This window comes from Osmerus mordax, chromosome 7 (assembly GCF_038355195.1).
Source record: "Osmerus mordax isolate fOsmMor3 chromosome 7, fOsmMor3.pri, whole genome shotgun sequence".
NCBI classification, from domain to species: domain Eukaryota; kingdom Metazoa; phylum Chordata; class Actinopteri; order Osmeriformes; family Osmeridae; genus Osmerus; species Osmerus mordax.
In genome coordinates this window covers 16,184,606-16,212,221 of record NC_090056.1, presented here as the reverse complement: position 1 = coordinate 16,212,221, position 27,616 = coordinate 16,184,606, and the positions used below count along the sequence as shown (strand labels likewise).

General features: G+C 51.6%; 1 protein-coding gene across 1 annotated transcript in view; it reads left to right on the top strand.

Moving 5' to 3' along the window:
* Window positions 1–23,452, top strand: part of plxna3 (plexin A3) — a 76,194-nt gene extending 52,742 nt beyond the window's left edge. The window contains exons 9-31 of the mRNA XM_067239098.1: window positions 7–207; window positions 7,385–7,481; window positions 8,023–8,213; window positions 8,707–8,855; window positions 9,127–9,247; window positions 10,086–10,222; window positions 10,768–10,938; window positions 11,303–11,396; window positions 11,594–11,836; window positions 12,348–12,491; window positions 13,199–13,433; window positions 14,345–14,487; window positions 15,197–15,453; window positions 15,647–15,713; window positions 17,630–17,776; window positions 20,522–20,681; window positions 21,113–21,216; window positions 21,438–21,534; window positions 21,851–22,041; window positions 22,140–22,309; window positions 22,464–22,676; window positions 22,837–22,987; window positions 23,357–23,452. Coding sequence (XP_067095199.1) covers window positions 7–207; window positions 7,385–7,481; window positions 8,023–8,213; window positions 8,707–8,855; window positions 9,127–9,247; window positions 10,086–10,222; window positions 10,768–10,938; window positions 11,303–11,396; window positions 11,594–11,836; window positions 12,348–12,491; window positions 13,199–13,433; window positions 14,345–14,487; window positions 15,197–15,453; window positions 15,647–15,713; window positions 17,630–17,776; window positions 20,522–20,681; window positions 21,113–21,216; window positions 21,438–21,534; window positions 21,851–22,041; window positions 22,140–22,309; window positions 22,464–22,676; window positions 22,837–22,987; window positions 23,357–23,452 — 3,579 coding nt within the window. The remainder of the gene's footprint in view (window positions 1–6; window positions 208–7,384; window positions 7,482–8,022; window positions 8,214–8,706; window positions 8,856–9,126; window positions 9,248–10,085; window positions 10,223–10,767; window positions 10,939–11,302; window positions 11,397–11,593; window positions 11,837–12,347; window positions 12,492–13,198; window positions 13,434–14,344; window positions 14,488–15,196; window positions 15,454–15,646; window positions 15,714–17,629; window positions 17,777–20,521; window positions 20,682–21,112; window positions 21,217–21,437; window positions 21,535–21,850; window positions 22,042–22,139; window positions 22,310–22,463; window positions 22,677–22,836; window positions 22,988–23,356) is intronic.
* The last annotated feature ends 4,164 nt before the right edge of the window (window positions 23,453–27,616 follow it).

Here is a 27,616-nt window from a genome sequence, read left to right as displayed (position 1 = left end):
TCTCAGGGCTGTCCCCAGATCCTGCCGACCAGCGACATCCTGGTCCCGGCGGGGGTTGTTCGACCAATCACACTGCGGGCCCGGAACCTTCCCCAGCCCCAGTCTGGCCAGAAGAACTATGAGTGTGTGTTCAACATCCAGGGCAAGAGCCAGCGTATCCCTGCCGTGCGATTCAACAGCTCCTGCATCCAGTGTCAGAACACCTCGGTGAGCTAAGTAACACCATGACGACACCCTCACACTGTCTGTCCGGCCGTCTAATTATCTGTCTGTCTGGCTCTGTCTCTCTCTCTCTTTCACACACGCACTCACACATGCCTTTCCACGCACACCCTCTTTCTCTTTCTCTGTGTGGAGAGGGTATGCAGAGGCGGCTATCAAGGTGACTTTGCGTGGAGTCTGGAGGAGAGGAATGTTATCTGCAGCATCAGCACACACATCAATTCCTTTAAACATTAAAAACTTATTTTCTCAATCCCAATGAAAAATGTGACATGTCAGTGAGCTGACATTGAGAGTCTCCTCTCTCTCTCTCGCTCGCTCGCTCCCTCTCTCGTTCTCTCCCTCTGGCGCCTCCTCCCAAACTCTCTCTCCCTCTCTCGTTCTCTCCCCCTCGCTGCCCCTCTGTCTCCCTCTCGCTCTCCCCCCCCCTCCCCCTCCCTCTGTCTCATAGTAATATTACAGACGGCAGCCTTCTGTCACCCATCTGGTTGCCACGGTAACCCCGGGGAATCTTGTCAAATAATTAGCAGATCGTCTCCATGATGTGGTGGGTCATATGGCTGGAGCTGGTCATGTGACCCAAGGACAGGGCACTGGGTGGGTGTGATCTGTAGGGTTTATGCATGTGTGTGTTTGTATGTTTGGGTGAGTGTATGTATGTGATTTGCAGTGTTTATGTGTGTGTGTGTGAGATTTGTGTGTGTACTGGGGTGTGTGTTTCCGAGACAGACGGATGTTTCAGACGTAGGGGGCCGACCTGTCTCTGTCAGGGAGTGTGTCTCCACCTGACCTCTGACCCCTGCAGGCAGGGGGTCAGGCTGTGGGAGCACGTACTTCGACAGGACTATTGATGTCCCGTGGCAATTTAATAATGAGCATCACGTCCGCTGCCCCCACCCACACACACACACAAACACACACACAAACACACACAGAGACACACACCCAAGCCCCACTGCCCACCAAACGATTTATTGTTGTCCTCTCCCTGTCTGACACGCTCCTCCTGGCAATCAGCTGTCTGAAGGCTCTTAGACAGCCCCTCCCCCCACACAAACACACACCCCACCTGGAGGAGCAACTGTTGTCCTTCCATCTGCTTTCACTCACTCACTCTCCCATATCACTCTCCCTGTCTCTGAACACCCCCACCCCTTCTCTCCTTCTACACACACACACACACCCCATCCCCCCATATGAACCCCGATTGACATGGGGGGCAGTAGGGGCCTGGGGTTCAAGGTTCACGACCTCTATAAGGAATCTCTCTCTCTCTCTCTCTCTCTCTCTCTCTTACACTCTTTCTACTTTCTCTTTCTCCCTTCCCCCATTCAGGAAAGTAATACCTTCCCCCCTCACTCTTTCTTCCCTCCATCTGATCTCATTCCCCTTCCCCCTCTCTCACCCTATGTATCTCTCCATCTTCTCCCCTCCCCCCCTCCCAATCTATGCATCCCTCCTCTTCCCTTCCCCCTTCTCTCTCTATCACTCCATCTCCATCTCCGCCCCCTGCCCCTTCTCTATCTCTCCATCTCCTCTGCCCTGTCTCTGGATTGAGGGATGTGTAGCTTAATTAGTGGAGTGATTACCTGTGACTCCACACCGTTCCCTCCCTCTCACCCCTCCTTCCCTCCTCACCCCTCACCTCTCTTTGTCTCCTTACATCTTTGCCCCCCCCCCCTACCCCTCCTCAAATCACGCCCCTTTCTCACACACTACCACTAAACCAATCCCTAATGTTCAAGCCCAGGGGCAAATTCAGCTCACCTTTGACCACATATTCTGTCAGAGACATTCTCTATTGAGATTAGACACATCGTTCAGACTGATCCATGTCGGCCTGTTGGTCTTTTCTGTAACTAGGTGACGTCCTCGCTGGCTGTGATTGGCCGGGGCGCAGTAGGAAGGTGCTGTGCTTCCTGCCTCCCTCTCTCCGTCCACAGTCTTGATTTGTACTGCACACATCAGCAATGTGCTGCCATGGGCCTAATAAATCAACACACAAACACACACACACTCATACTTAGGCTGTCTCTCACACAGACACACACACAGACACACACTCATCACTCACATGCACAAAAAACACACACACGTAACCTTTCAAAGAAATGATAAATCAAGCATTTGGAGTTGAAACTCAATAAGCATTTGCTGTGCTAGTCTAAAGGTTTTTGTGCGTTTTATGCATTTTCGTCTTGACAGCAGGCTTTAGGTTATACATGACGCACACACACGCACACACACAACTCCCTCCTAACTTCTGGGGCGCACACTCACCTCCTAATCAGAACATACACACTGAGACTTCCATCGTTTTCCGGCAAGACGGGAGAGAACTTTGTCCAAAATAGTCCGCAAACGCAAGTGTTGCTAAGCGCCACTGACCCCTCGGTGACAGACCTGGGCAGCGTTGCCGGGGTAACGTACAGCACCGGCTTTTCAGACAAAGCCAAAGTTCTGCCCCAGCCTCTCAATAGAGAGTGGCGTGACAAAGCCTGGCATTACTGCGGAGCGGCCCAGTGGCTGGGCCCTGAATAAAAACACTTAGAGCCCGCATGGACTCATTACTCCATTATGCTCTACAAGTGGCCAATCAGAGAGCCCAGCAGGAACATTCCGGTGTGTGTGGGTGCGCGTGAGAGTGAGCGTGTGTGTGTGTGTGTCTAATAGCTTGCTGTGTACTGTTCTCTCAGGCAGAATGGAAGCCTCGTGCACTGCATTGGGTTGTGTTGTGCACAGCCTACCTTACAGAGAGGTATGGACTGTCCATCCTACTGTGGCGGGTTACGGTTGGGGGTTAAGTGAGGACGTGTGGTCAACATTAGTGGGTTAGGGTAGGCCTACTTTTTAGTCCAGACCTCCACACCTGTCAGTCTGACTTACGGCACAGGAAAGGCTGTGTCACTCTGCTCTAGAAGGCCACTCAAACACAGAGCTACAGCAGCAGAATTTAGTGTGGGCACCATTTCTATGCACAGCACCCCACAATAGCAGTCAATGGATTTAATGTCTGAGTGGAGATAATGAATAGTGACGATGAATCATCAGGAAATCACCAGGAAATGAGTTTGTGTAAAATGTCAGTGAATGAGTAGGAAGTGTTTGTTTTGGTGGTTATTTGTTTGCGTGACAGATCAGGTTTAAGTTCAGAGGAGGCATCCAACCAGCCGAGGGAGCTTAGTTATCTGCATCACTCAGTACTTGTACTTACTTTTTTAATCCGCAAGGGGAAATTGAGAAGTTGCAGCAGGCAAGTAAAAAAAATAAACAATTGTGTGTATGTGTGGGTTTGTGTGTGGGTTTACATAGGTGTGTGTGTTTGTGTGTGTGTTAACATGGAAGTGTGTGTGTGTGTTTCTGTGTGTGTCTGTCAGAAGCAGGTGTTCTCGGATCTAATAAATAATGTGACCAGTCAATAGGCTGAATGATGAGTATCCTGCCTGGTGTGTCTCTCTCTCTCTCTCTCTCTCTCTCTCTCTCTCTCTCTGTCTCTCTCTCTCTCTGTCATTCCATTTCAATGTGTGAGTTACTTGTGTGTGTCAATCCATTTCTGTGTATATTTACGCGCATTTGTCTGTTTTTCTGTGTGTGTGCGTGTGCGTGTGTGTGTGTGTGCATCTCTCAGCTCCAATAATGAGAGAGGATGAGGCTCAGCTGGTGCAATCTTAATGGAGTAATCAAAGCATTAGTTCCCCCTCCGCCTCTCTCTGTGTCTTGAGTTCTATTAAGTCACATGCTGTACTGTTCTGTCTCTAAGACCGAGTCCCAGACCTGACGTCAAACCCGGGTCGGCGACACAGGTCAAGGCATCAGGTGTGTTTCATTTACCAGAGGCTGTACTTTGGGGACCAGTCCTCTTTTTGAGCACTGGTCAAAGTGAACCAAATCAAACGCACCCCAAGTATTTAACAGTGTTCCATGCAGATCTGGGTGACATCATTTCACCCTCAGCCAGGAGGTTGTGTTTATGTGGTCACCTTCGACCCCACCGTTATTGCTCACAGGAAGATTCCAGATGACGGCATCGCAGTGTCTGTTCCCTCAGCAGTGTCGCTGGTGACGGCCACTGCACTCACGTTTTCCCCCAGGTGACCTCATCACAGGGCTGCTAAACCGACGCAGCAGCCGTTTGCGAAAGTATCATTTATGTTCCTTAATACCGTCTCCGCAGTAATGACTGTGTATTAGAGTGGGAGAAAACGCTCTTTTTCCAGCAGGAATTCTGCTGAAGTGGTAGGAATGCAGAATGTTAATTAAATGAGCAGTAAAAAGGCTGTCATTAAGGTGAATTGATTTTCACTCTGTCACAGAGAGACATTGACCACATACGCTCAGCCTGCTTAAATACTGGTGCCTCCACACTCCATCTGCCTCCAGTCTATATAAATATACACACGCACATCTCCGCACACGCACACACTAACGGTGTCACGATCATTTACACTGCTCCAGCCTCCCATGTCTCCTGGTCAGGAGGTCTGGTTTGGTCCAGGAAGCTCTCCGGATTTAGTCGATGAGTATGTTGCTTTTAGTCAACCGAACATAGAGAAGTCTCCAGTCAGAGTATTAATATATACTGATGCACAAGCCCCTGACCCGTGGTGCCTCGCAGGCTTCTTCTCTCATCCTCCTCGTCTCCTCCACAGTCCTAATGATTAAAAGCAACGGCTCTCATGTGTTCAGAGAGCGGCCGCATAAAGAGGCCCAACGCTAAATCACGACCTCAGCGTCGAGCCGTCTTCTAGCCGGCAGCACCACATGACGTCCTTCGCGCGGGTGTGTCTCTGTGTGTGTGTGTGTGTGTGTGTGTGAGCAACATTTTTCCTTCAGGATGTAGTAATGGATTTGGGGTTTTTTAGACAGTGGGATTATGTTAGCGGTTAGCGGTTAGCTGACAGAACGAGGCCAGCCTGTCTCTGATCAGAACCCAGTCACAGAGCCCAGACCCACCTGCTCGGAGGAGAGGAAGACGTGATGCAGAGGAAGAGAAGGTGGAGGAAGAAAAGGGGAAGGGGAGGAGGAGGGGATGAGGAGGGGGAAATCAATTCAGCAGCATCTGAGATGAGCTTCATTGTTCGGTTCGACACAAAAAGCTTGTTCTACCCTTTTACACACTTCATATGAGCACACACACACGCGTGTGTGCTCACAATACGACACACATACACAAACTAATCTCCTTAAAGCTGCCCAGCTTTCTCTTGAGAAGATGGAGAGGCAAAGAAAAGACATTAGTACCAAAAATACATCCGCTGTGCACGGCTCTCCTGTGGAGCCCATCACTGGCTCTTGGGTAGGTGGAGGGGGGGGCACAACATATCTAGATAGGAGTGTGTGTGTGGGGGGGGGGGGGTGCAGTAAGGATGAGTAAAGGAGTTGGGGGGGGGGTGTATGAAGGCTTTGAACACTGCTTATTTACTCGCTGACGGCTTTGATTTGGGGAATGAAGGACTACAATGGTATAGGATCTCCCTGTCATGGTGTAGCCCGTCAGCTGTCTGAAGAAGCTTCTGGGTTGTAGACGGACTCTCTCTGGTTGAGCTGAGCTCTGAGGAGATGGGATATGGACACAGCCATCCAGTGACCCTAACCACCGAGCTGCTGATCCATGATCTACCTCTGTTATTGAGACGCACGCACGCAGCATGCAGGTCCCTATAGAGATGTGGAAGCATGTGGTGCCTTGTGTCAACAGGTTCACCGATCTTCAGTTGGGCCTTTCAGCACCCTCACACTCCTTCTCTCTCTGCCTCGCTGCCTCCAAGTTATGTCCCACAGCAGCTGTTCAAAGATTTAACACACACATACACACATGCTGATATAAGCATGTGCACACAAGTACACACACAGAAATACTCACGCACACAAAGACATGCAGGAATACACGTACACACACACATGCAGGAATACAAACACACACACGCGCGCACACCCCAGATGATTTTGCAGTTAGCGTGCCCCCCTGACGGGTGGGGCCCGGAGGTGCTGGTGTGTAGCTCAGGAGTGTTTACACATTCTGCTATGGATGGGTGGATGGACTCCAGGACACACGCACCGTCTACTATCACCCTTGACCTCCAGCATTAGTTCTCAATCAGTCGAACACACACACTGTCTCCAATCCCCTTTAAGCTTCGGCATTAGTTCTCAATCAGTCTTCTACACACACACACACACAAACTGTCTACACTCACCTTTAACCCCCATCATTAGTTCTCTATCAGTCACACACACAAACACATACACGCACACACAAACCGCAACACAACATTAGTCTTCTGTCATTCCACTGGCATTAGTCAATACAGATCTTCAGTTCCAGTCAGCTTGGCTGTGGATGGCTGCTAGCTGTGGTGGCTCTCCCACACTTCAGCCTGGGAAGGTGCTATTACTTTGGGTGTGGCTCTGCCGTACCATGCCGTCAACAACCTCCTCTGACATTCCCACTGGATGGAACTAACTTGTCTGGAATATGGATGCGTTAAGTATGCACAAAGCATATCTGTTTTGGTGATATGGTTGACTGACTGAGATTGACGACTGAGACTGGGAAAACAGTCACAGACTAGGCAAGCCATGCTTGCAAACACAAACACACACACGTACACACACACACACACTCCCACAGGTTGGCTGGGCCTCATCCTCCTTCTGACAGTGGAGTGAACTGCGAGCAGTTTCTGGCGAGGGATCGATGTGTGTGATCAGCAGTATTCTCTGTGGGCTGAACACTAAGTGCTCTCTGTGTTACTCTGCTAATTTAAACACCGCCTGTAAAAACACCATCACCCCCCCTCCTGTCCCCCCCCCCTTCCTCATCTCTCTTCCTGTCTCCCCCCTCCTTCCTCATCTCTCTTCCTGTCTCCCCCCTCCTTCCTCATCTCTCTCCTCCTGTCTCCCCCTTTCTCATCTCTCTCCTTCTGTCCCCCCCCTTCCTCATCTCTCTCCTCCTGTCTCCCCCCCTTCCTCATCTCTCTCCTCCTGTCTCCCCCCCTTCCTCATCTCTCTCCTCCTGTCTCCCCCCCTTCCTCATCTCTCTCCTCCTGTGTACCTTTCTCTCTTGTCTTGTCTTCTCTCCTCTCTCGCCTGAAATTGGCTTCTTGCTTATCTGTGTGTGTGTGTGTGTGTGTGTGTGTGTGTGTGTGTGTGTGTGTCACAGTACTGGTACGAGGGCGACGAGTCAGGGGACCTGCCGGTGGACTTCTCTATAGTGTGGGATGGAGACTTCTTCATAGACAAGCCTCCCAACATGAAAGGTGTGTGTCACTCCCCACCCTGGAGAAGCATCTCATCACCAGATACAAAAGATGAAGGTGTCAGTCATCGTCACTCTCTTAGACGTGGGCTACCTGATAGGTTTACATGAATTACCTACAACACCACACATAACCAGGACACTCAAACAGGCTTTAATCTAACTTTATATGTCTTATGTAACCCCAGGGCCCGTCCAGTAAATTGCTCTCTCTTCTACCTCTTTCTTTCTCACTCGCTCTCTCTCTCAACCCTATCTCTGTCTTTCTCTCTCTCTACTCTCTCTCTACTCTCTGTCTCTCTCTACTCTCTGTCTCTCTCTACTCCCTCTCTCTCTACTCTCTGTCTCTCTATACTCCCTCTCTCTACTCTCTGTCTCTCTACTCCCTCTCTCTCTCTCTCTCTCTCTCTCTCTACACCCTCTCTCTCTACTCTCTGTCTCTCCCTCTCTCTCTCTCTCTCTCTCTCTCTCTCTCTCTCTCTCTCTCTCTCTCTCGGTCTCTTGGTCTCTCTGTCTCTCTGTCTCTCTCTCTCCCTCCTCAGCCCTGCTGTATAAGTGCGAGGCCCAGAGGTCCAGCTGTGGCCAGTGTCTGAAGGCCAGTGCAGAGTTTGACTGTGGCTGGTGTCTGGACAGCAGGAAGTGTCTCCTGAGACAGCACTGCCCTGCGGCCGAGCAGAACTGGATGCACCACGGGAGACACAACCTGCGCTGCAGCCACCCCCGCATCACCAAGGTAACCGACACCCCGACGACACACTGCAGTCTGGTACAATATTGTGAACGGATGTGTTGTGAGGGACAGTCCATGTGATTAGAAAAGCTTCTGGCCCCTCCCTCCTGCCCCTCCCTCCAGTCCCTCTCTCCAACCCTTGCCCCTGCCTGCTCTCAGTGCAATGCACTGTAATGCACTCTGGGACTCAACCTTGACAGGCCCTGACTGATTGAATCACGTTGATTGATTGGCTCTCCCTAACCCCGACCTTTGTGTGTGTGTATGTATGTGTGCACGTGCACACCTATGTGTGTGTGTGTGTGCGTGCTCCCATGTGTGTGTGTGTGTGTGTATGTATGTGTGCACGTGCACACCTATGTGTGTGTGTGTGTGCTCCCATGTGTGTGTGTGTGTGTGTGTGTGTGTGTGTGTGTGTGTGTATGTATGTGTGCACGTGCACACCTATGTGTGTGTGTGTGTGCTCCCATGTGTGTGTGTGTGTGTGTGTGTGTAGATCCGTCCCCTGACAGGGCCCAGGGAGGGGGGCACGCTGGTCACCATCGAGGGGGAGAACTTGGGGCTGCAGGTGAGGGAGATCACTCACGTCCAGGTGGCTGGGGTCCGGTGCATCCCCGTCCCCTCTGACTACATCAGCGCTGAGAGGTACACGCCATTATTTTATACACCAATAATATCTCTATTTATTTATAACTTCTATAAATATACACATTTCTATCCATAAGTATTTATACTACACGTTCATTTATATGTATACTATCTGTACTAGTATATTTATGTATACTACCTTTTTATGACCTAAATGTGTATACATACGTATATATTTATAATTCTTTAACCAGAAAAAAACAGCAAATTATAAAATGTATGTTTTCAGATGTGATGTTGATGATGGACTGTGTGTGTGTGTCTGCAGGATCGTGTGTGACATGGCGGAGGCCCTGCTGCCTCACTCCCCCGGGGGCTCTGTGGAGCTGTGTATCGGGGTGTGCAGTGCAGAGTACCGCACCCAGTCCTCACAGACCTACTCCTTCGTGGTGCGTGGGCCTTTTTACACATTTCAAATGACTTTGAAGATGACATTGACTATATTAAACTGGCCCCTTTTTAAGAAAGCCTTGTATGTAGAACCCATCTAAGTTGAATAGTGGAAATGTATGTGTCTCCAGGAGGGCAGACCTGACAGAGACACACTTTAATACGGAGGTGGAAAGTTTAGCCAGTGTTGACGTGCAATAATTAAGCAGCCTTCCCGTCACCCGGGCGACAGCAGCACATTGGCTCTGTCTGGCCGTTATCTTGTCTGCTCGTCAATGGGAAGCCCAGATGAGGAGCGCTGACTGGTCGCCTTAAACGACCAATCAATAGCCTGGATTTGGGTTCTTGTGGAGGACAGAGACAGGACAATTACCCTGCCTGCTAATCACTGCTGGGATGAAGCACGCTAACTCCACTCACTGTCACTGAGCTTAACACACACACACACCTACACACACACACACACACAGCTACACACACACACCTACACACACACACACACACAGCTACACACTTACACATCTACACACCTACACACACACAGGTACACACCTACACACACACACCTACACACACACACACAGTTCTACCAGGCTCAGAGCACAGCAATTACCAGCAGAATAATGAGAATCAGGCGTTCTTGTTTCAGATATTCATTAAAATGGAGATTTTCAATAGGACATTAGTGCACCGTAATAGTTTGAGTGTGTGTGATGTGAGTCTCTCCACCCCACACAAATATAGCCTGTGTGCATGTTAACACTGTGTGTTTGTGTGTGTATTAACACTGTGTGTTTGTGTTAACTCTATGCGTGTGTCTTGTCTTTCTTCCTCCAGACCCCCACTCTGACCCATGTGCGCCCAGAGAGGGGACCCGTGTCTGGAGGGACCAGACTGACGGTGTCTGGCGTCCACCTGGAGGCTGGGAGCAGCGTCAGGGTCTTCATCGCCCAGGAGGAGTGTCTGTTTGTCAAGTAAGTCTACAGGCAGTCAGCATGCAGTCAGTCAGCAGGCAGTCAGTCAGCAGGCAGTCAGTCAGCAGGCAGGCAGTCAGCAGGCAGTCAGCAGGCAGTCAATCAGTCAGCAGGCAGTCAGTCAGCAGGCAGGCAGGCAGGCAGTCAGTCAGTCAGTCAGTCAGTCAGTCAGCAGGCAGTCAGTCAGCAGGCAGTCAGTCAGCAGGCAGTCAGCAGGCAGTCAGCAGGCAGGCAGTCAGTCAGCAGGCAGTCAGTCAGCAGGTAGTCAGTCAGCAGGCAGGCAGTCAGCAGGCAGTCAGTCAGTCAGCAGGCAGTCAGTCAGCAGGCAGTCAGTCAGCAGGCAGTCAGTCAGCAGGCAGTCAGTCAGCAGGTAGTCAGTCAGCAGGCAGTCAGTCAGCAGGCAGGCAGTCAGCAGTCAGTCAGCAGGCAGTCAGCAGGCAGTCAGTCAGTCAGTCAGCAGGCAGTCAGTCAGCAGGCAGTCAGTTAACAGACAGTACATATACAGCCAGTCAACACCCCGGTCCCTGTGTGTGTTCCCGGCTCAGGAGGACCAACAGGGAGATAGTGTGTGTGACCCCCGCGTCCCAGTCTGGCACTGGCCCCGCCTCCATCCGTCTGTTGATTGACAAGGCGGAGGTGACCAGCACCGAAATACGATACATCTACACCGAGGACCCCACCATCCTCAGCATCGAACCCAACTGGAGCATCGTCAAGTTAGTTTAGCTTTCACTCTCTGCTCTGCTCTCCTCCTCTCCTATCCTCTGCTCTGCTCTCCTCTGCTCTCCTCCTCTCCTATCCTCTGCTCTCCTCTGCTCTCCTCCTATCCTCTGCTCTCCTCTGCTCTCCTCCTCTCCTCTGCTCTCCTCTGCTCTCCTCCTCTGCTCTGCTCTCCTCTGCTCTCCTCCTCTGCTCTGCTCTCCTCTGCTCTCCTCTGCTCTCCTCCTCTCCTCTGCTCTCCTCCTCTGCTCTGCTCTCCTCTCTTCCTCTGCTCTCCTCCTCTCCTCTGCTCTCCTCCTCTGCTCTCCTCCTCTCCTCTGCTCTCATCCACTCTCTCGTGTCCTCCTCTCTTCCCAACAGTGGCAGCACGTTGATCACCGTCACAGGAACCAACCTGCTCACCATCCAGGAGCCCAAAGTCCGGTCCAAGTACGGAGGAGTGGAGACCGTTAACGTGAGCAGCACACACACACACGGATCCACACCCTCACACGCACATCGTACACACGCGTGCACTCACACACACCGACAAACACAAACACACACATGAAAGGCACAACACAGGTCACAAAAGTAACATACCCGAAGCCAACCATGAAGTGATTGAGAGTGGAACGCAGCCCGGCTGAGCCCTCCTCACCCCCTCCCCAGGTGTGCACGGTGGTGAGTGACCAGGTCATGACCTGCCTGGCCCCCGGCATCATCTACACCCGGCCCCACTCAGCCCCGGAGGGGGGGCTCCACCCGGACGAGTTTGGCCTCATCCTAGACCACGTGTCCAGCCTCCTCATCCTTAACGGCACCCCCTTCACCTACTACCCCAACCCCACCTTCGACCCGCTGGGGAACGCGGGCATCCTGGAGGTGAAGCCCGGCTCGCCCATCATCCTGAAGGTGAGGAGAGCTCCTCCCTCTGGGCCTCCCTCTGTGGCGGGGTCGCAGTCCTGAGCGGATGGCTGGTCTTTTCTTGGTCTAATGGTGAAAGTGTGAACTCACTTTTGATCTATGTAGAGGAGATGGTAAAGGAGCTCAAACTAGGGGGTGACCTTTTGGTCTCATGGTAAATGCCTGGATCTATCACACAAGTGGGGGACTTGGAACCCTGCCTATCTGAAGAATAGTAAATGAGGTGCCTGGGGTTCTGATGGAAGCTTCTGACACACAGGAGACCGTCTGGCCCTTAGGAAGAGCTAAAACTGTGTGTGTGTGTCTTGTTTGTGTTTTTGTTTGTGTCTCTGTGTGTGTGTGTGTGTGTGTGTATGAGGGCCTTTGTGTGTTTGTCTGTGTCTGTGTGTGTGATCTTATTTTCCTCAGTAGAACGGCAGTGTTGTGGTCAGGGTTGTTTATGCTCCAGGCTGCTGAATATCATTGTCGTCTAAGTGCAGAGAACCTCTTTTGTCACCAGGGAAAGAATCTCATTCCTCCCGCCCCCGGCAACAGCCGCCTCAACTACAGCGTGATGATTGGAGAGACGCCCTGCCTGTTAACCGTGTCCGAGTCCCAGCTGCTCTGTGATTCGCCGGAGCTGACCGGAGAGCAACGAGTTCTGGTAATGTCAATTCTGTAATGTCAATGACATCATACTCACCTGCCCGCCCATATCTGTGTTGAACGGCGACTAAGGTTTGGGAGGTAGGTAGGTAGGTAGGTAGGGAAGGAGAAAAGACGGGAAGGTTGGAGGGGGGTTGGAGACATGGAGAGAGGAACGTGTTAATGACTCTTTCAATCTCTCTCTCCATCCACCACTCAATAATTCACACCCAGGCAGGGGATGGGGGATAGAGGGCGGGAAGGAGGGGTAGTGGAAAGATGGAGGCATGGCGTGGGGGGACGGAAGGGTGAAGAAGGGAAAGGTGGAGGGGTAGTAGGACAGAAGGAGGGTAAGGAGAGGTAGAGGGGTGGAGATGAGGTAGGAGGGATAGTGGACAGAGGGAGCGATGGAGGACTGACAGGTTGAAGGTGGTGCTGGTGTGCAGGGTGGTAGGAGGTCTAAGCTCATTATCGTGCAGTGTGAGAGGAGGGGGAGGGAGAGCTGCCCACATGTGACCCTGCTCAGAGCACTCAACCTGGGACGTGTTGCTAGGTAGTTACTGGAACTGGGGGCTCCAGAATTACTTACTGAACTGTGCCTACTGTAAACCATGGAAAGCCATGGTTTATTAAGAGACAGATGAACACATAAATCTGATTGCTGTGTGTTGTATGTATGTGTGATGTGTGTGGTACGTGTGTGGGGGATGTGTGTGTGTCCCACAGATCATGGTGGGGGGGATGGAGTTCTCCCCAGGGACGCTCCACATCTACTCAGACAGCGTCCTCACCCTGCCCGCCATCATCGGCATCGGAGCGGGCGGCGGCGTGCTCCTCATCGCCATCATCGCCGTGCTGATCGCCTACAAGAGGAAGACCCGCGACGCCGACCGCACCCTCAAGAGGCTGCAGCTGCAGATGGACAACCTGGAGTCCCGGGTGGCTCTGGAGTGTAAGGAGGGTAGGTGTCCTCCTGGTCCTGCTAGCACCACACGCCTCACCCACATGCCTCACCACACACACCTCTACCACACACACCTCCACCACACACACCTCTACCACACACACCTCACCCACACGCCTCACCACACACCTCACCACACACACCTCTACCACACACGCCTCCACCACACACACCTCCACCACACACACCTCTACCACACACACCTCTACCACACACACCTCTACCACACACACCTCCACCACACACACCTCTACCACACACACCTCTACCACACACACCTCACCCACACGCCTCACCACACACCTCACCACACACACCTCACCACACACCTCACCACACACACCTCACCACACACCTCACCACACACCTCACCACACACACCTCACCACACGCCTCACCACACACACCTCACCACACACACCTCACCACACGCCTCACCACACACACCTCACCACACACCTCACCACACACACCTCACCACACGCCTCACCACACACACCTCACCACACACACCTCACCACACACCTCACCACACACACCTCTACCACACACACCTCACCCACACACCTCACCACACACACCTCACCACACACCTCACCACACACCTCACCACACACACCTCACCACACGCCTCACCACACACACCTCACCACACACACCTCACCACACGCCTCACCACACACACCTCACCACACACCTCACCACACACACCTCACCACACGCCTCACCACACACACCTCACCACACACACCTCACCACACACCTCACCACACACACCTCTACCACACACACCTCACCCACACGCCTCACCACACACACCTCTACCACACACACCTCCACCACATACGCCTCCACTCAACACCGTCCACAGGACTCAGTTGACCCCTGACCCCCCGTGTGTCCTGCAGCGTTCGCTGAGCTGCAGACAGACATCCAGGAGCTGACCAACGACATGGACGGGGTGAAGATCCCCTTCCTGGAGTACCGTACCTACACCATGAGGGTCATGTTCCCCGGGATTGAGGAGCACCCCGTCCTCAAGGAGCTAGATGTAAGATGTGCTAGATCTGCTCCACCCTCTCCCCCCGTTTCTTTACTAGATCTGCTCCACCCTCTCCCCCCGTTTCTATACTAGATCTGCTGCTTCTTTCTTCCTTCTTCTACTGTTTTTAATACTATATCTGTTCTTCTCTGTCTCTGCATACTTGATATGTCAGTGGTCTGGTTTGGTACCTCTAGCTCTACAGAGGTATCTTAAGTTCACCTCTTTAATACTGTTTCTCTGCCAAAAAGATAGATGGAAGCAACGATAGATCCTTTCCCTCCCCTCCCCTCTTCTACCTCAGTACGAGGCTTTGCGGAATTCTGTTTTCCTAGCTCTCTCTCTTCCTCCCTCAGTCCTTCTCTCTCTCTGTCCTCCTCCTCTCTTTTTAATGAAAGCCCGTGGCTGTAGCGGCCTCTCAGGAGACAGTGGTCTGGTTGTCTGGAGACCTGGACTGCTGAAACACTGCAAAGACAGGCAGCTGCCTGGGAGGAAGGACCTCCTCCAAGGTTTTATTAATGCTGCCTTACTGAGACTAACAGTTCTCTCTCTCTCTCTGTCTCTCTCTCTCTGCTGTCTGTCCTCAAAACACACCTCGCCACTCATCTCTCACACATACATACACACATCTCACCTCTCCCACACACACACACACATCTCACCTCTCTCGCACACACACCTCACCTCTCCCACACGCCCACACACACGTCCCCTCCAGTCTCCAGCCAACGTGGAGAAGGCCCTGCGTCTGTTCAGCCAGCTGCTCCACAACAAGATGTTCCTGCTCACCTTCATCCACACCCTGGAGGCCCAGCGCTCCTTCTCCATGCGGGACCGGGGCAACGTGGCCTCCCTCCTCATGGCGGCGCTGCAGGGCCGCATGGAGTACGCCACCGTGGTCCTCAAACAGCTGCTGGCCGACCTCATAGAGAAGAACCTGGAGAACAGGAACCATCCCAAACTGCTCCTCAGAAGGTGCGTTGACCCCCTGTCCTCTGACCCCTCTGAAATACGTATCAGAACAAGGGAGAGGTGCACGCTGAGCCGCTTCGTACACCATGGGAAGGATCTCTACTACTGTGGGCCGGTCCTTGACCCCTGCTCCTGACCTGTGTCGCTGCTGTGTGTGTGTGAGGCTGATCGGTGTGTGTTCTCATCTCTCCTGCAGGACTGAGTCCGTGGCAGAGAAGATGCTGACCAATTGGTTCACTTTCCTACTTCACAGGTTCCTCAAGGTAAGGACGCCATCTGGACACGCGCACACACACACATACGCACACACACCGATCGGTTCCTCCATGTATTCGGCTCCATGGAGATTAATATTGCACAAGGAAAGACTCAAGGTAAAAAGCTACATTTCTACAAACATTTAATTCCTTAAGTCCTTCCAGACAGGGAACTTGTAGACTAAATCTTCTAAATTGAATTTATTTCGCCTTACCAAGAGGATTTGTCAGAAGCAAACACCTTGAACGAGGGATTCTAAATGTCCCTTGTGAGACACTATAGCCCTCCATGAGAACATTATCCCTCATCTGGCCTGCCAGAGACACTTGCGGTTCATCCTCACATGAATGAATGACTATGACATCTAACTGCAGTCACTCTAGTCATTTTGAAGTCAGATCAGGGTGCTGACTGTGGGAGGCCAGGGTGTGGAGGGAGGCAGGGTGAGGGGGCAGACCAGGGGTGAGGAGGCAGATCAGGGGTGAGGAGGCAGGGGTGAAGAGGCAGGGGTGAGGAGGCAGATCAGGGGTGAGGAGGCAGGGGTGAAGAGGCAGATCAGGGGTGAGGAGGCAGGGGTGAAGAGGCAGGGGTGAGGAGGCAGGCCGGGGGTGTGGAAGGAGGCCGGAGTGAGGAGAGAGGCTATAGTGAGGAGGGAGGCAGGCTTGAGGGAGGAGGCTGGTGGTATGAGAGAGGCCAGGGGGAGGAGGAGGCAGGGGGCAGGCCAGGAGAGGGCTGGTGGCTGGCTGGTGGATTGCTCTAAGATCTCTAACATCTGCACTGATGTAACTTAAACACTTCTGGCCTCCCTCCAACAGCACATTCCAGCAGGCAGTTATCCCTCCTTGCACAATGGACCTGATGTTCTGCTACTGACTTACACTCTCTCTGCCCTGCACTTACACACACACACAAACAAGCACGCACACTGCAGAGTAACACAGCAGCATAATAGGCATAGTATGGAACAGGAAGCGGCCATATTGGCTCCTATAGACCACCTGAAAGATTTGATCCCACACACACACACACACACAAACAGTCCACCCTGCCTACTCCCTTCACACTGCAGTCATGTTGGGTACAGACCACTCACACCCTCTCTCACAAGCACACACAAGCACACATACACACACACACACAAACAGACACACACACACACCTCTCCAGTCCCCCACTCTTCTTGGCCAGGACTCCCTGCCCCCAGAACCACACCTCCAGCCTCAGTACTGTATGACACTAATGATAGTGATTAGCCAAGCGGGGCAGGAGATGGTGTTGGCGTCTCTACAACACATGGTGTCACAGAGCCTCAGAGAGCCGCCGCCCACTGGAACACTGTCCCCGTCATGTGTCATTACAGCAGGAGCGGCCGGTCGTGTCGCCGAGCACCTGCTTCCACGCTGCCGGGGGCTCGCCCCACAAGCCTGCCGATCGTTCGATCAACATCCGACGAACCGCGTTCGTGGTCGTTAATGTCCATGCGACGTGTGTTCAGGGCGTCAGAGTGGCCGTGTGCAGAGCAGGGTGCTAGGAGGGGGTTGCCAGTGGAGGACTGTGTGGTCCCCGTGATTGCTGGCATGCTGGTGGCAGTGAATGCCCCTCAGTGTGCCTAGGCAGCCAGCCAGAGACCCAGGATACCACCCTGTAATTATGGACGTCACACTAATCAGGCCTAAGGACTAAATAACAGTGCTCTCTGTCTGCCTAGTTAGTCTTTGCAAGTGCGTGTGTGTGTGTGTGTGTTCCAAGTAGGTAATTGGCGACTTCCACCTTCCCTCTTCACCACCATGTTGAGAAGTGATTACTGCACTCTTCATTATTCTCTTATTCACTTATTCTCCCCTTATCTATCTCCCTGTCTCTCCTTCCCCCTCTCTTTCTCTCTCTCTCTCTCTCTCTCTCTCTCCATTCTTGTCTGCAGGAGTGTGCAGGAGAGCCTCTCTTCATGCTGTACTGTGCCATCAAGCAGCAGATGGAGAAGGGTCCTATAGACGCCATCACCGGAGAGGCCCGCTACTCCCTCAGCGAGGACAAGCTCATACGACAGCAGATCGACTACAAGACCCTGGTGAGACACACACACAGACACAACACACTCCCACACACACAGTCTGCTGCGCACATCAACAGGGAATCTCATCCCCTACGTAAACAAACCAGGGTTTGAAGAAGTATGGGAAGGGGCTCTCGCCTTGTCCCATTGGCTGGGAGAGTTTCCAGCTCAGCCAGTGGGAAGATGGCGGGGGCGGAGCTGCTGGAACAGACCCACTCAGCAGTCAATCACAGTCTGACCTGCCGTGGGCGACTAATCAGTCAAACCAATCACACGATTGATGGTCCCCCCCATAAACCACACCCCTCCCACTCCCAGCCTCTCTCCCGCCAGCCAGCCACCGAACCGCGGTTGCCAAGCCGACAGTCCTGCCAGGAAGGACTACACTTAAACTATTAATGATTTACCCGGCGTCACCGAAGCCCATTGACTTCCACATAAAACCCTGACGCCTCACACAGTATCGTATCAGGCACCAGAGCAACAGCACAGGAATACTGCAAATATTACCTCATGTTCATTATTTATATGGCGAAACAGCTGACTGGGTAAGATGCATTGGTAGGCACACACACACGTAAAGACCCACACACACACCCCCCCCCACACACACACACACAACTTATTCTAGGAGTCAGCAGTATGCCATCTCGCTAGCTATTCCTCACTAGTAAATGTTGGAGAGCTGTAGAACACTGCAGTGGCATGTCCAGACACGATGGGCTTCCATGCAAGGGAGGGGACAGATCCAGTCTGACCAATCAGATAAGAGACTTAGTCTATCTCCCACATGGCAACCCACCTCCTGCCCCTGAGTACAGGGCCAGTTCACCATGCGCCAAACAGCCTCTGGGTTCAGCGCACTGTTGTGACTTCCCATTGGCTGAGGGGAGTGTGAGGCTGTTTCTCAGCAGTGAATGGTTCCCTGGCAGCTGGAATGTGCACCTCTCTCAGAGGGGTCGATAGACAGAAAGGTAGATGTCACAGGAAGTAGTCTAGGGGACAGATACTCCCTTAGGGGCTGCTGACACACACACAGAGAGCCGCCTCAGTAAAGGACTATAAGAGACATCTATATAGCACAATATCCGTTATCTATTCTATTCTATAATCAATAGAAATAGTATGGGTGACTGAAGCTGTTGTCGAGTCGCCATGACGATATGCCTTTATCAGTATTCGTATTGAACATGCCCATCTAAGCATGTTAACACGCCTCGTTTGTCACCCTCGTCACCAGGACCCCTTTGTGACCAGGGTGATGTGTGTGTGTCCCCCCCCCCTCTCTCTGGTTGGTCAGTGTACAGTAGAGATAACCAGCCTGGTGGAGCGCTGAGGCATGTTTCTCACGGCTGGGTAGCGCCCGGTGTGGGGGCCACAGGGCGTGAGCGTTGTGTAGGAGTGTGTTGCCTGGCAGGGTGTGTATCCATGCCTACAGATGCTTGGCACGGGCCAGGTGTGTTACCATGACCACGGATGAATCAGGAGGATGGCAGGCGGAGGAGAGTGCTTGTGAGGTTAGGCGAGGTGTGTTGCCATGCCCACAGCCCCACAGATGGGCAGAGGCTGCCAGCTGCTCACCGTGGTAATCACCTGATTTACACGCCTGGCACATGCCAGCGCTCTCCCCATGGAGTTATACAGCGCGGCACCACAGGCGCTATGGAGCATGCCCAGTACCTTTGCCCATTAGAGACGACCTCTACAGCCATCAGCCCCGACCTTCACTGATTACTGTTCACCGTGGTTACCCTGGGAAGAATCATTATATTTGATCAAACTGGTTATTAATATGATAAGTACTTCATTAAGTATTACAGGCAGTGCAGGGAGGTACCTTCCACAAAGTCACAGGACATTGATTCATGTTAGCAAGATCAAAGGTTATTCGTCTAGGAGTCTATCAAAACTTCAAACATTACAGAAATATAATGTTTCTGAATGTGTCACCAGAATATTTAACTTATATCTTATGTTGCAACTGAACTCTTGTACCACTTGACTGTAACCCAATCAAAGGGCTGGTAATAAATAACTTTGACCCAATCAGAAGCTGGCATCTCTCCATTGTTAGCCAATCAAAGACTGTAATCTCACAACTGTGAGCCAATCAGAGACTGGATTCCCACCACTGTGAGCCAATCAGAGGCTGGGATATCTCCATGGTGACTGACAGAGCTGTAAGAGAGACAGAGATGAGAAGCACACCAAAACCGTTAAGCAGACATCCTCTTCCTCCTCTCCTCCCCCAACCTTCTTCGCTGGCTGTGTCATATAAATCCCAGTTTGTGCTTTAATCAATGCTCTCTGTCAGTTCTCTATTGACCATCGTCTGGACTATAACTCACGCTGATCGCCCCCATTCTCTCTGATTGTCTCCAAACAGATGAAATCTTCATTATCGACGAGCCCGTTCATATCTCTGGGGAGGTTTATCAATAAAACACAGTTTAAAAGTGATTGATTCACAACTAACACCTGAGGACATAGCAGATTTACTGTAGACAGAAGCACTCACAGTTCCTCTGGTGAATACATGACCTGTAGCTACTGTTGTCAGACCCCGTGCAGTGCTGGTCATGGCCTCAACAGCAGAAGACACAAATACATTACATGAATATCTAACTGAAAGTGTGTGTGTGCGTGTGTGTGTGTGTGTGTGTGTGTGTGTGTGTGTGTGTGTGTGTGTGTGTGTGTGTGTGTGTGTGTGTGTGTGTGTGTGTGTGTGTGTGTGTGTGTGTGTGTGTGTGCTCCCTCCAGACCCTGATGTGTATCCCTCCAGAGGGCGAGGCTGGGACAGAGGTGCCTGTCAAGGTGCTGAACTGTGACACGGTGACACAGGTGAAGGACAAGCTGCTGGATGCTGTGTACAAGGGCATCCCCTTCTCCCAGAGACAGCAGGCGGACGACATGGATCTGGGTGAGAACTCCCACTCGCATTCATTGGGGGGTCAGATGGCTGAACGGTTAGGGAATCGGGCTATTAATCAGAAGGTTTCCAGTTCGATTCCCGGCCGTGCCAAAATGACCTTGTGTCCTTGGGCAAGGCACTTCAACCGACTTGCCTCGGGGGAATGTCCCTGTACTTACTGTAAGTTGCTCTGGATAAGAGCGTCTGCTAAATGCCAAAAATGTAAATGTAAAAATGCATGAATGAAGACACACCAGCAACACACACACTGAAACACTGACACACAAAAAGACTCGCTGTCACACGTAAACACACTCACAGAAACACCACACAGGCACGTGCTTAAACAAACAGTCACACACACACTGACCTTGCAGCAGTTTCGACCTCACTTGATTGTTGTAACCAATCACCTCCTCTCTTTGTGTCCCGCCCCCCAGAGTGGCGTCAGGGTCGACTAACCAGGATCATCCTGCAGGATGAGGACGTGACCACCAAGATAGAGAGCGACTGGAAACGCCTCAACACACTGGCTCACTACCAGGTCAGTACACACATAAACTAGTGAACGCATTTTGAAATGGCTCATTGATATTATAGATAATGATGTGGTTGGAATGGGTAATGATGTGGTTAATATGGGTATTTATGTGGTTCATATAGATACTGATAGGGTTCATCTAGATACCGATATGGTTCATATAGGTATTGATGTGGTTTGGATTTGATGGTGTGGTTGATGTAGTTCATGCTGCTGTTCCTCAGGTGACAGACGGCTCCTTGGTGGCCCTGGTCCAGAAGCAGGTGTCAGCCTACAACATCGCCAACTCCTTCACCTTCACACGCTCGCTCAGCAGATATGGTGCGTGTGTGTTTGTGTGGCATGTCTGGCTTTAAGCGTGTAGGTGTGCATGCTGACACGTGTGTGTGTGTGTGTGTGACAGTGTGTGTGTGACTGACTGTGTGTGACTGACTGTGTGTGTGTGTGTGTGTGACTGACTGTGTGTGTGTGTGTGTGTGTGTGTGTGTGTGTGTGTGTGTGTGTGTGTGACTGACTGACTGTGTGTGTATATGTGTGTGACTGACTGTGTGTGTTTGTGTGTGTGTGACTGACTGTGTGTGTGTGTGTGTGTGTGTGTGTGTGTGGGACTGACTGTGTGTGTGTGTCGCCCTTCCAGAGTCTCTGCTGCGGACGTCCAGCAGTCCAGACAGCTTGCGTTCCCGCGCTCCGATGATCACGCCCGACCAGGAGACAGGGACCAAGCTGTGGCACCTGGTCAAGAACCACGAACACGCCGACCAGCGCGAGGGAGACCGCGGCAGCAAGATGGTCTCCGAAATTTACCTCACCCGTCTCCTAGCAACAAAGGTAGCATTCCCGTCTCTCCACCCTGTCTGAATAACATGAGACTTTCTCTGACGGAGATCATGTAATTGAACCACCTCCATGTTCCTCCCATCCACCAGGGGACGCTGCAGAAGTTTGTGGACGACCTGTTCGAGACGGTCTTCAGCACGGCCCACCGCGGCAGCGCCCTGCCGCTCGCCATCAAGTACATGTTTGACTTCCTGGACGAGCAGGCTGACCGCCGGCAGATCACCGACCCGGACGTGCGACACACCTGGAAGAGCAACTGGTAAGACCATCTGCGCCACTGGGTGCCCGTGGAGCTGAGACCGTGGAGCTGCTGAAGGTCACAACACAGAACCAGCTTTTAGATACGCTCGGTCTCACTTTGAAACGTCTCTCTCTGTCTCTCTCCTCCTCCCTCCCTCCCTCCCTTCCCCCAGCCTCCCTCTGAGGTTCTGGGTGAACGTGATCAAGAACCCCCAGTTTGTGTTTGACATCCACAAGAGCAGCATCACAGACGCCTGCCTGTCCGTGGTGGCACAGACCTTCATGGACTCCTGCTCCACCTCGGAGCACCGCCTGGGGAAGGACTCGCCCTCCAACAAGCTGCTCTACGCCAAGGACATCCCCAACTACAAGAGCTGGGTGGAGAGGTGAGGGCAGACAAATCGAAAACACACCCTCAAACAAGTCCAAAGACATTCCTATTAGAGCTGGGTGTAGATGTGAGGGCAAACGCCAACTCGCACGGTTGTTCATCCGCAGTCTGTTTATTGCTGTTGTTGTTTACATGATGTTGTCGTCCATCCTCAGGTACTACCGTGACATCAGTAAGATGCCCAGTATCAGTGACCAAGACATGGATGCCTACCTGGTGGAGCAGTCTCGTCTCCATGGCACCGAGTTCAACACTCTGAGCGCGCTCAGTGAACTCTACTTCTACATCAACAAGTACAAGGAGGAGGTGAGAGCCCGGGGGTATGGGCGGGGGTCGGAGGGGCCACTCAGGGACATTCTGACTGCCTCTAATTGGAGAGTCGGTTGAAAGTCAAGAACATAATAACTGCGTGATGATGAAATTGTGTTTTACGCTGTGGAAGGATTACACTCTCTCTCTCCCTCTCTCCCTCTCTCTCTCTCTCTCTCTCCCTCCCTCTGTACCTCTCTCGCTCCCTCCCTCTCTCTCTCTCTCTCTCTCTCTCTCTCTCTCTCTCTCTCTCTCTCTCTCCCTCCCTCTCTCTCTCTCTCTCTCTCTCTCTCTCTCTCTCTCTCTCTCCCTCCTTCCTTGTCTCTCACTGTCTCTCTCTGTCTCTCTCCATCTTTCGCTCTCCAGATCCTGACAGCTCTGGACAGGGATGGTTACTGCCGTAAACACAAGTTGAGACACAAACTGGAACAAGCCATCAACCTGATGTCTGGCAGCAGCTGAGGCTGGGCGGCAGGGGGTGGGGCTGGGCGGGGGGGGCAGCAGAACGGGGCGGGGGGGGGGGGGGGGGGGGGGGGGGGGGGGCAGCAGAACGGGGGAGGGGGCGAGGGAGGGCTGGGGGGGTCGGTTGGTGACCTGGTGAAGGTACCTGTGTTAGAGCATCCACAGCTTGTGCTAGGAAGACCCCGTGGAGGGCCTGGAGACATGGAGACACTGGACAATCACAACACAGAACCACAGCACACTGAGCCCAATGCCTACAGACCACTACCTGTGTGTCCTGACCCCTGACCCCTGACCTGCCAGAGGGGTCAGACTCTCTAACTGCCTGATGTACCGGACACGATCGACTGTGGAACAAAATATGAGATACATTCCAATACAGGCACATGACACGTTGCCTTGGAAACTGTGCTGAATTGCCAAGATAGTGCCATGGACTGAGTAGCTTTGGGGGCTGGGATCAATGTAATTGTAAAAAGAAAAATAAGACAAGAAAAAATCATACGTAAAAAAAAAGAAAAAAAAGATAATATAACAAGTTTGTGGACATGTTATGGATTTTATCTGGTAAACAAATGTGTCTGGTTCCATTGTGAAGCCAGACACAGCAGGAAACAGGCCTGACTTCCTGTTTAGGGACTTTGTGTCTGGGGAGGTTGTGCGAGGTTGTTGAGTCTGGAGTGACAAGGAGACAAGGACAATAAGGATTAGGAGGAGGCAGCCAACTGACAAGTGACCAACCCTGGAAGGACAGACAGACCAGAACAGCTGACCTTTGCCCAGAGACACAGGGGAGTGTTGGGACTGAGCTTACAAAGAGTGCAGTTTCACCCGTCTCCCTGCACTCTCAAATGCCATAACTACAAAAGCGCCTTTTTTTTTTTTTTTTTTTCTTTGTTATTCTATTGAATTTGGGGCCAAAAGAATGGTGGTCTAGAAAGAAAAGAGAAGAGAGGAGAGTGTACTTATATACATAAAACTGTCTATACCCCTGTCTATGCTTCTGTCTCTCTGTCCTTCCGTCTCTTTCCTTCTGTCTTTCTCTCTGTCCCTCTGCCTTTCTCCTCGTCAGTCTGTCTCTCTACTTGTCAGTCCGTCTGTCCGTCAACCTGTACAGGAAGGAATCAGAACCCAACCGTAATTCACTGTGGCTGCTGTCGTGGAAACAACAACCATCGTTTTCAACCCATATCAAGCATCCTCAATGTGACCTAGCGGAGAGCAATAAGTCCAAATCTAACACTACAAGCCATGATGCATTTTGTACATCCCACCAAAACCAGCTCAGCTCAGGTCCCAGTTTGCTCCTAGCCACCGCTGTGAGCAGGGACGTCAGGTCTGATGACAGGTGACAGGAAGCACAGCACCTGCGTTTGTTGTGTCTCATTCTAATCTGAAGTGAGACCTGGACATGTGACCTGTGGGAGTGGGCGTGGCTGCATGAGCTCGCCGGCCCACTGTCACATCATGGTCATTAGTATACACCGTCTGGGTAGAGGAGGGGAGGGGAGAGGAGGGGAGGTTATGGTGTTGAATACTGATTCAGCAGACAGGACAACCTTCATCCATCATCCTGGTCGCCTAAAGGTCCTTCTGAGGAAGAGGAGGGATGGAGCAGGGAGGAGAGGGGGATGGATGGAGGGGGAGAGGGGTGGAGGGGGAGAGGGGAGGGGAGGCGACTGGGGAGAAAAAGAGAAAAGGTGTCAGGAAATACCAGTGTGTATGTTTGGATTTGTCCGTCTTTCCACGACAGTAGCCTATGTTGTTGTGCAGGCTTGTATGATGATATACACACACATGTATGTTACATTCACAAACACATGCTTTCTCTTTTCCACACACACACACAAACACACACAAATACTTTGCTGGGAGGAGAAACAGACTATACTAAAGTGGACTAGGTCTAATACCTGGGTCAATTGCATCCTTTTACTCTGCCCCAGTTCTTAGGGATGGGTTTGTCACCTGGGTCAGTGTTTTCCATCTACTAACTAGTAGCCCTCTCTTGTGATTAAGATGGTTATATCGGGCGCTAATTATATTTATTTATTTCATATTTATTTTCATTGCTCACACAAGAATGTACACTCACGTCTCATACAGCATTATGTGACTGAATATCATTGCTCACACGCCTTATTTTAACGTCATTGTGGTCTGTACCATGAAACCATGACCAGAGTGGATGTGTTCTGGAACATCCTCTCTGCCGGCTGTCAGTAGTGGTCCAGCTTCTCTGACCGGGGGGTTGGGTCGTGTCCCGGGTCTGGAGCAGTGGCAGCCAGACAGGCCAGACGCGTCCTGCTCCTCTGGAGCCCAGCTGGACACACAGCGCCTTCAGAGACCACAGAGGTGCTGGACGAGGAGTTGCAACAATGAAAAACTCCGGAGGCTCGGTCGTTACCTTAGTAACGAGCGATTGAGGGAACAGGAGTTGGTTCTAAACACAGTAGGCGAGATCGACAAGGAACCATTGAGATTCGATGAACCTTATAGAAACATGGATCTGGTTGATCCATGACCGAACGAAAAGGGAGGTCACTCGTTGCAACTCCTCCTCATGTACCTCTCTGTGACAGATGTCTGTCACCATCATGCCATCGTGATTGTGTGCTTCTAGACCATTCCATTGCCTTGTGATCGTCAGAGTATAAAGTAACATGAGAGTGGCAGGCAGAGACAGGTCAAAGGGGGAAAAGTTCTCACTGTCTCTCTATCACTTGTTCTTTTTTTTGTCGTTTTTTTCTTTCTTCTAACTTCTGAAAGATCAGACCCAAACCCAGTTGACTGCTTGTGAGTGAATGCAGCGGTCGTTAACCCTGGAGGTGCTGGCTTGGCTGACTGTGGCCAGCGGCCATTCAGATGTACAGGAAGTAGATGGAGTGGCGGCGTGGTCAGCTGGTTAGCTTTTCACATCTCAACTCTACCCAGCACATAACCAATCAACAGCAAGGGGAGGGGGCAGGGGGAGTGGGCAGGATGAGAGAGACTATTTCTGTTCGTGTGGAAGATCCACGCTTTAGATTAAGCGGCCGATCCATTTCATGTTTGGCCTTGGAACCTCAAAACCCTGAGGAGTGGAGGTGCTCTAATGAAGCTGTGTGTGGGGGGGGGGGGGATGGCAGGAGGAGGAGGGAGTTTGGTTTGAGCATCAGGGGAGAATCCGAGGTGTGTGCGTGTTAGAGTTGCGAGCGCGTGTGTGCGTGTATATGTAGGGTGTAAAGGCCTGACTCAGACGTAACTGCCAGCTAGGCTGGCCTGCGCTGCACGCTCAGCAGTCCTACAGGTGTTCTACTAACATCTCCGCCCTGACAACACCACTCTCCAAAATTAACACTTGTCATAAATCTGAACCAGGGAGCCGCTCACTTCATAAGGTTGAGATATGGCAGCAGCGTGTCCGTGGAGACTCGGGATTCAGACGGAGACACTGCTCTGCCTTCAGCTCTGGGGGCTGAATGGGGCAGCAGGAAGCCAGGTGTCAGGGTTCCTGTAGGGGAGGGGGGGGGGTCAGACTCATACCCAAAGTCCAGTTGCTTATACTGCCGTGTGTGACTTGTAAACTAGTGAAGAGACAGGACAGGACAGGGGACATAAGAGAGGAGAGGAGGGTGGTGGGAGTGGAGGAGGCCTGTAGGTGGAGGAGAGGAGGACAAAAAAGGAGAGGGGGGGAGGGAGAGAGAGAGAAGTAGTGGTAGGATTCAGAGCCACTTCAGACCCCGTGTCTGGTTTTATATTGTTGTAAAAACAGCAAAGAGCATTAAAAAAGAGGCAAGGAGAGAGAGTGCTTTACTCGTGGTGTTTCTAAAGTAGATACTGTAGAAGAACAAACCGTCCGTTTTAGAGATCCATATACTACATTTCAGTCAGTGTTCTAGTTATAAAACATTTGTCTCAGATAAATTGATTCTAATTTATTTGTTGGTCTTTTTTGTCTGTTTTATCCCAAATGTTTTAATCGATTTTAAACGTAACAAACTTGTTTACAGCTTCAAAGATATATGGATTTTATTGTTAACTTTGTTGTCGGGAGAGATAGTAGCTCTGTGACTGACTGACTGACTGATGGATGCTCTGCCAAGTCCTTAATTCAATATAAATATATAAATATATTTTGTATAATTATTTGTTTAAAATGTTTTCTTTTTAAATTATTGTTTT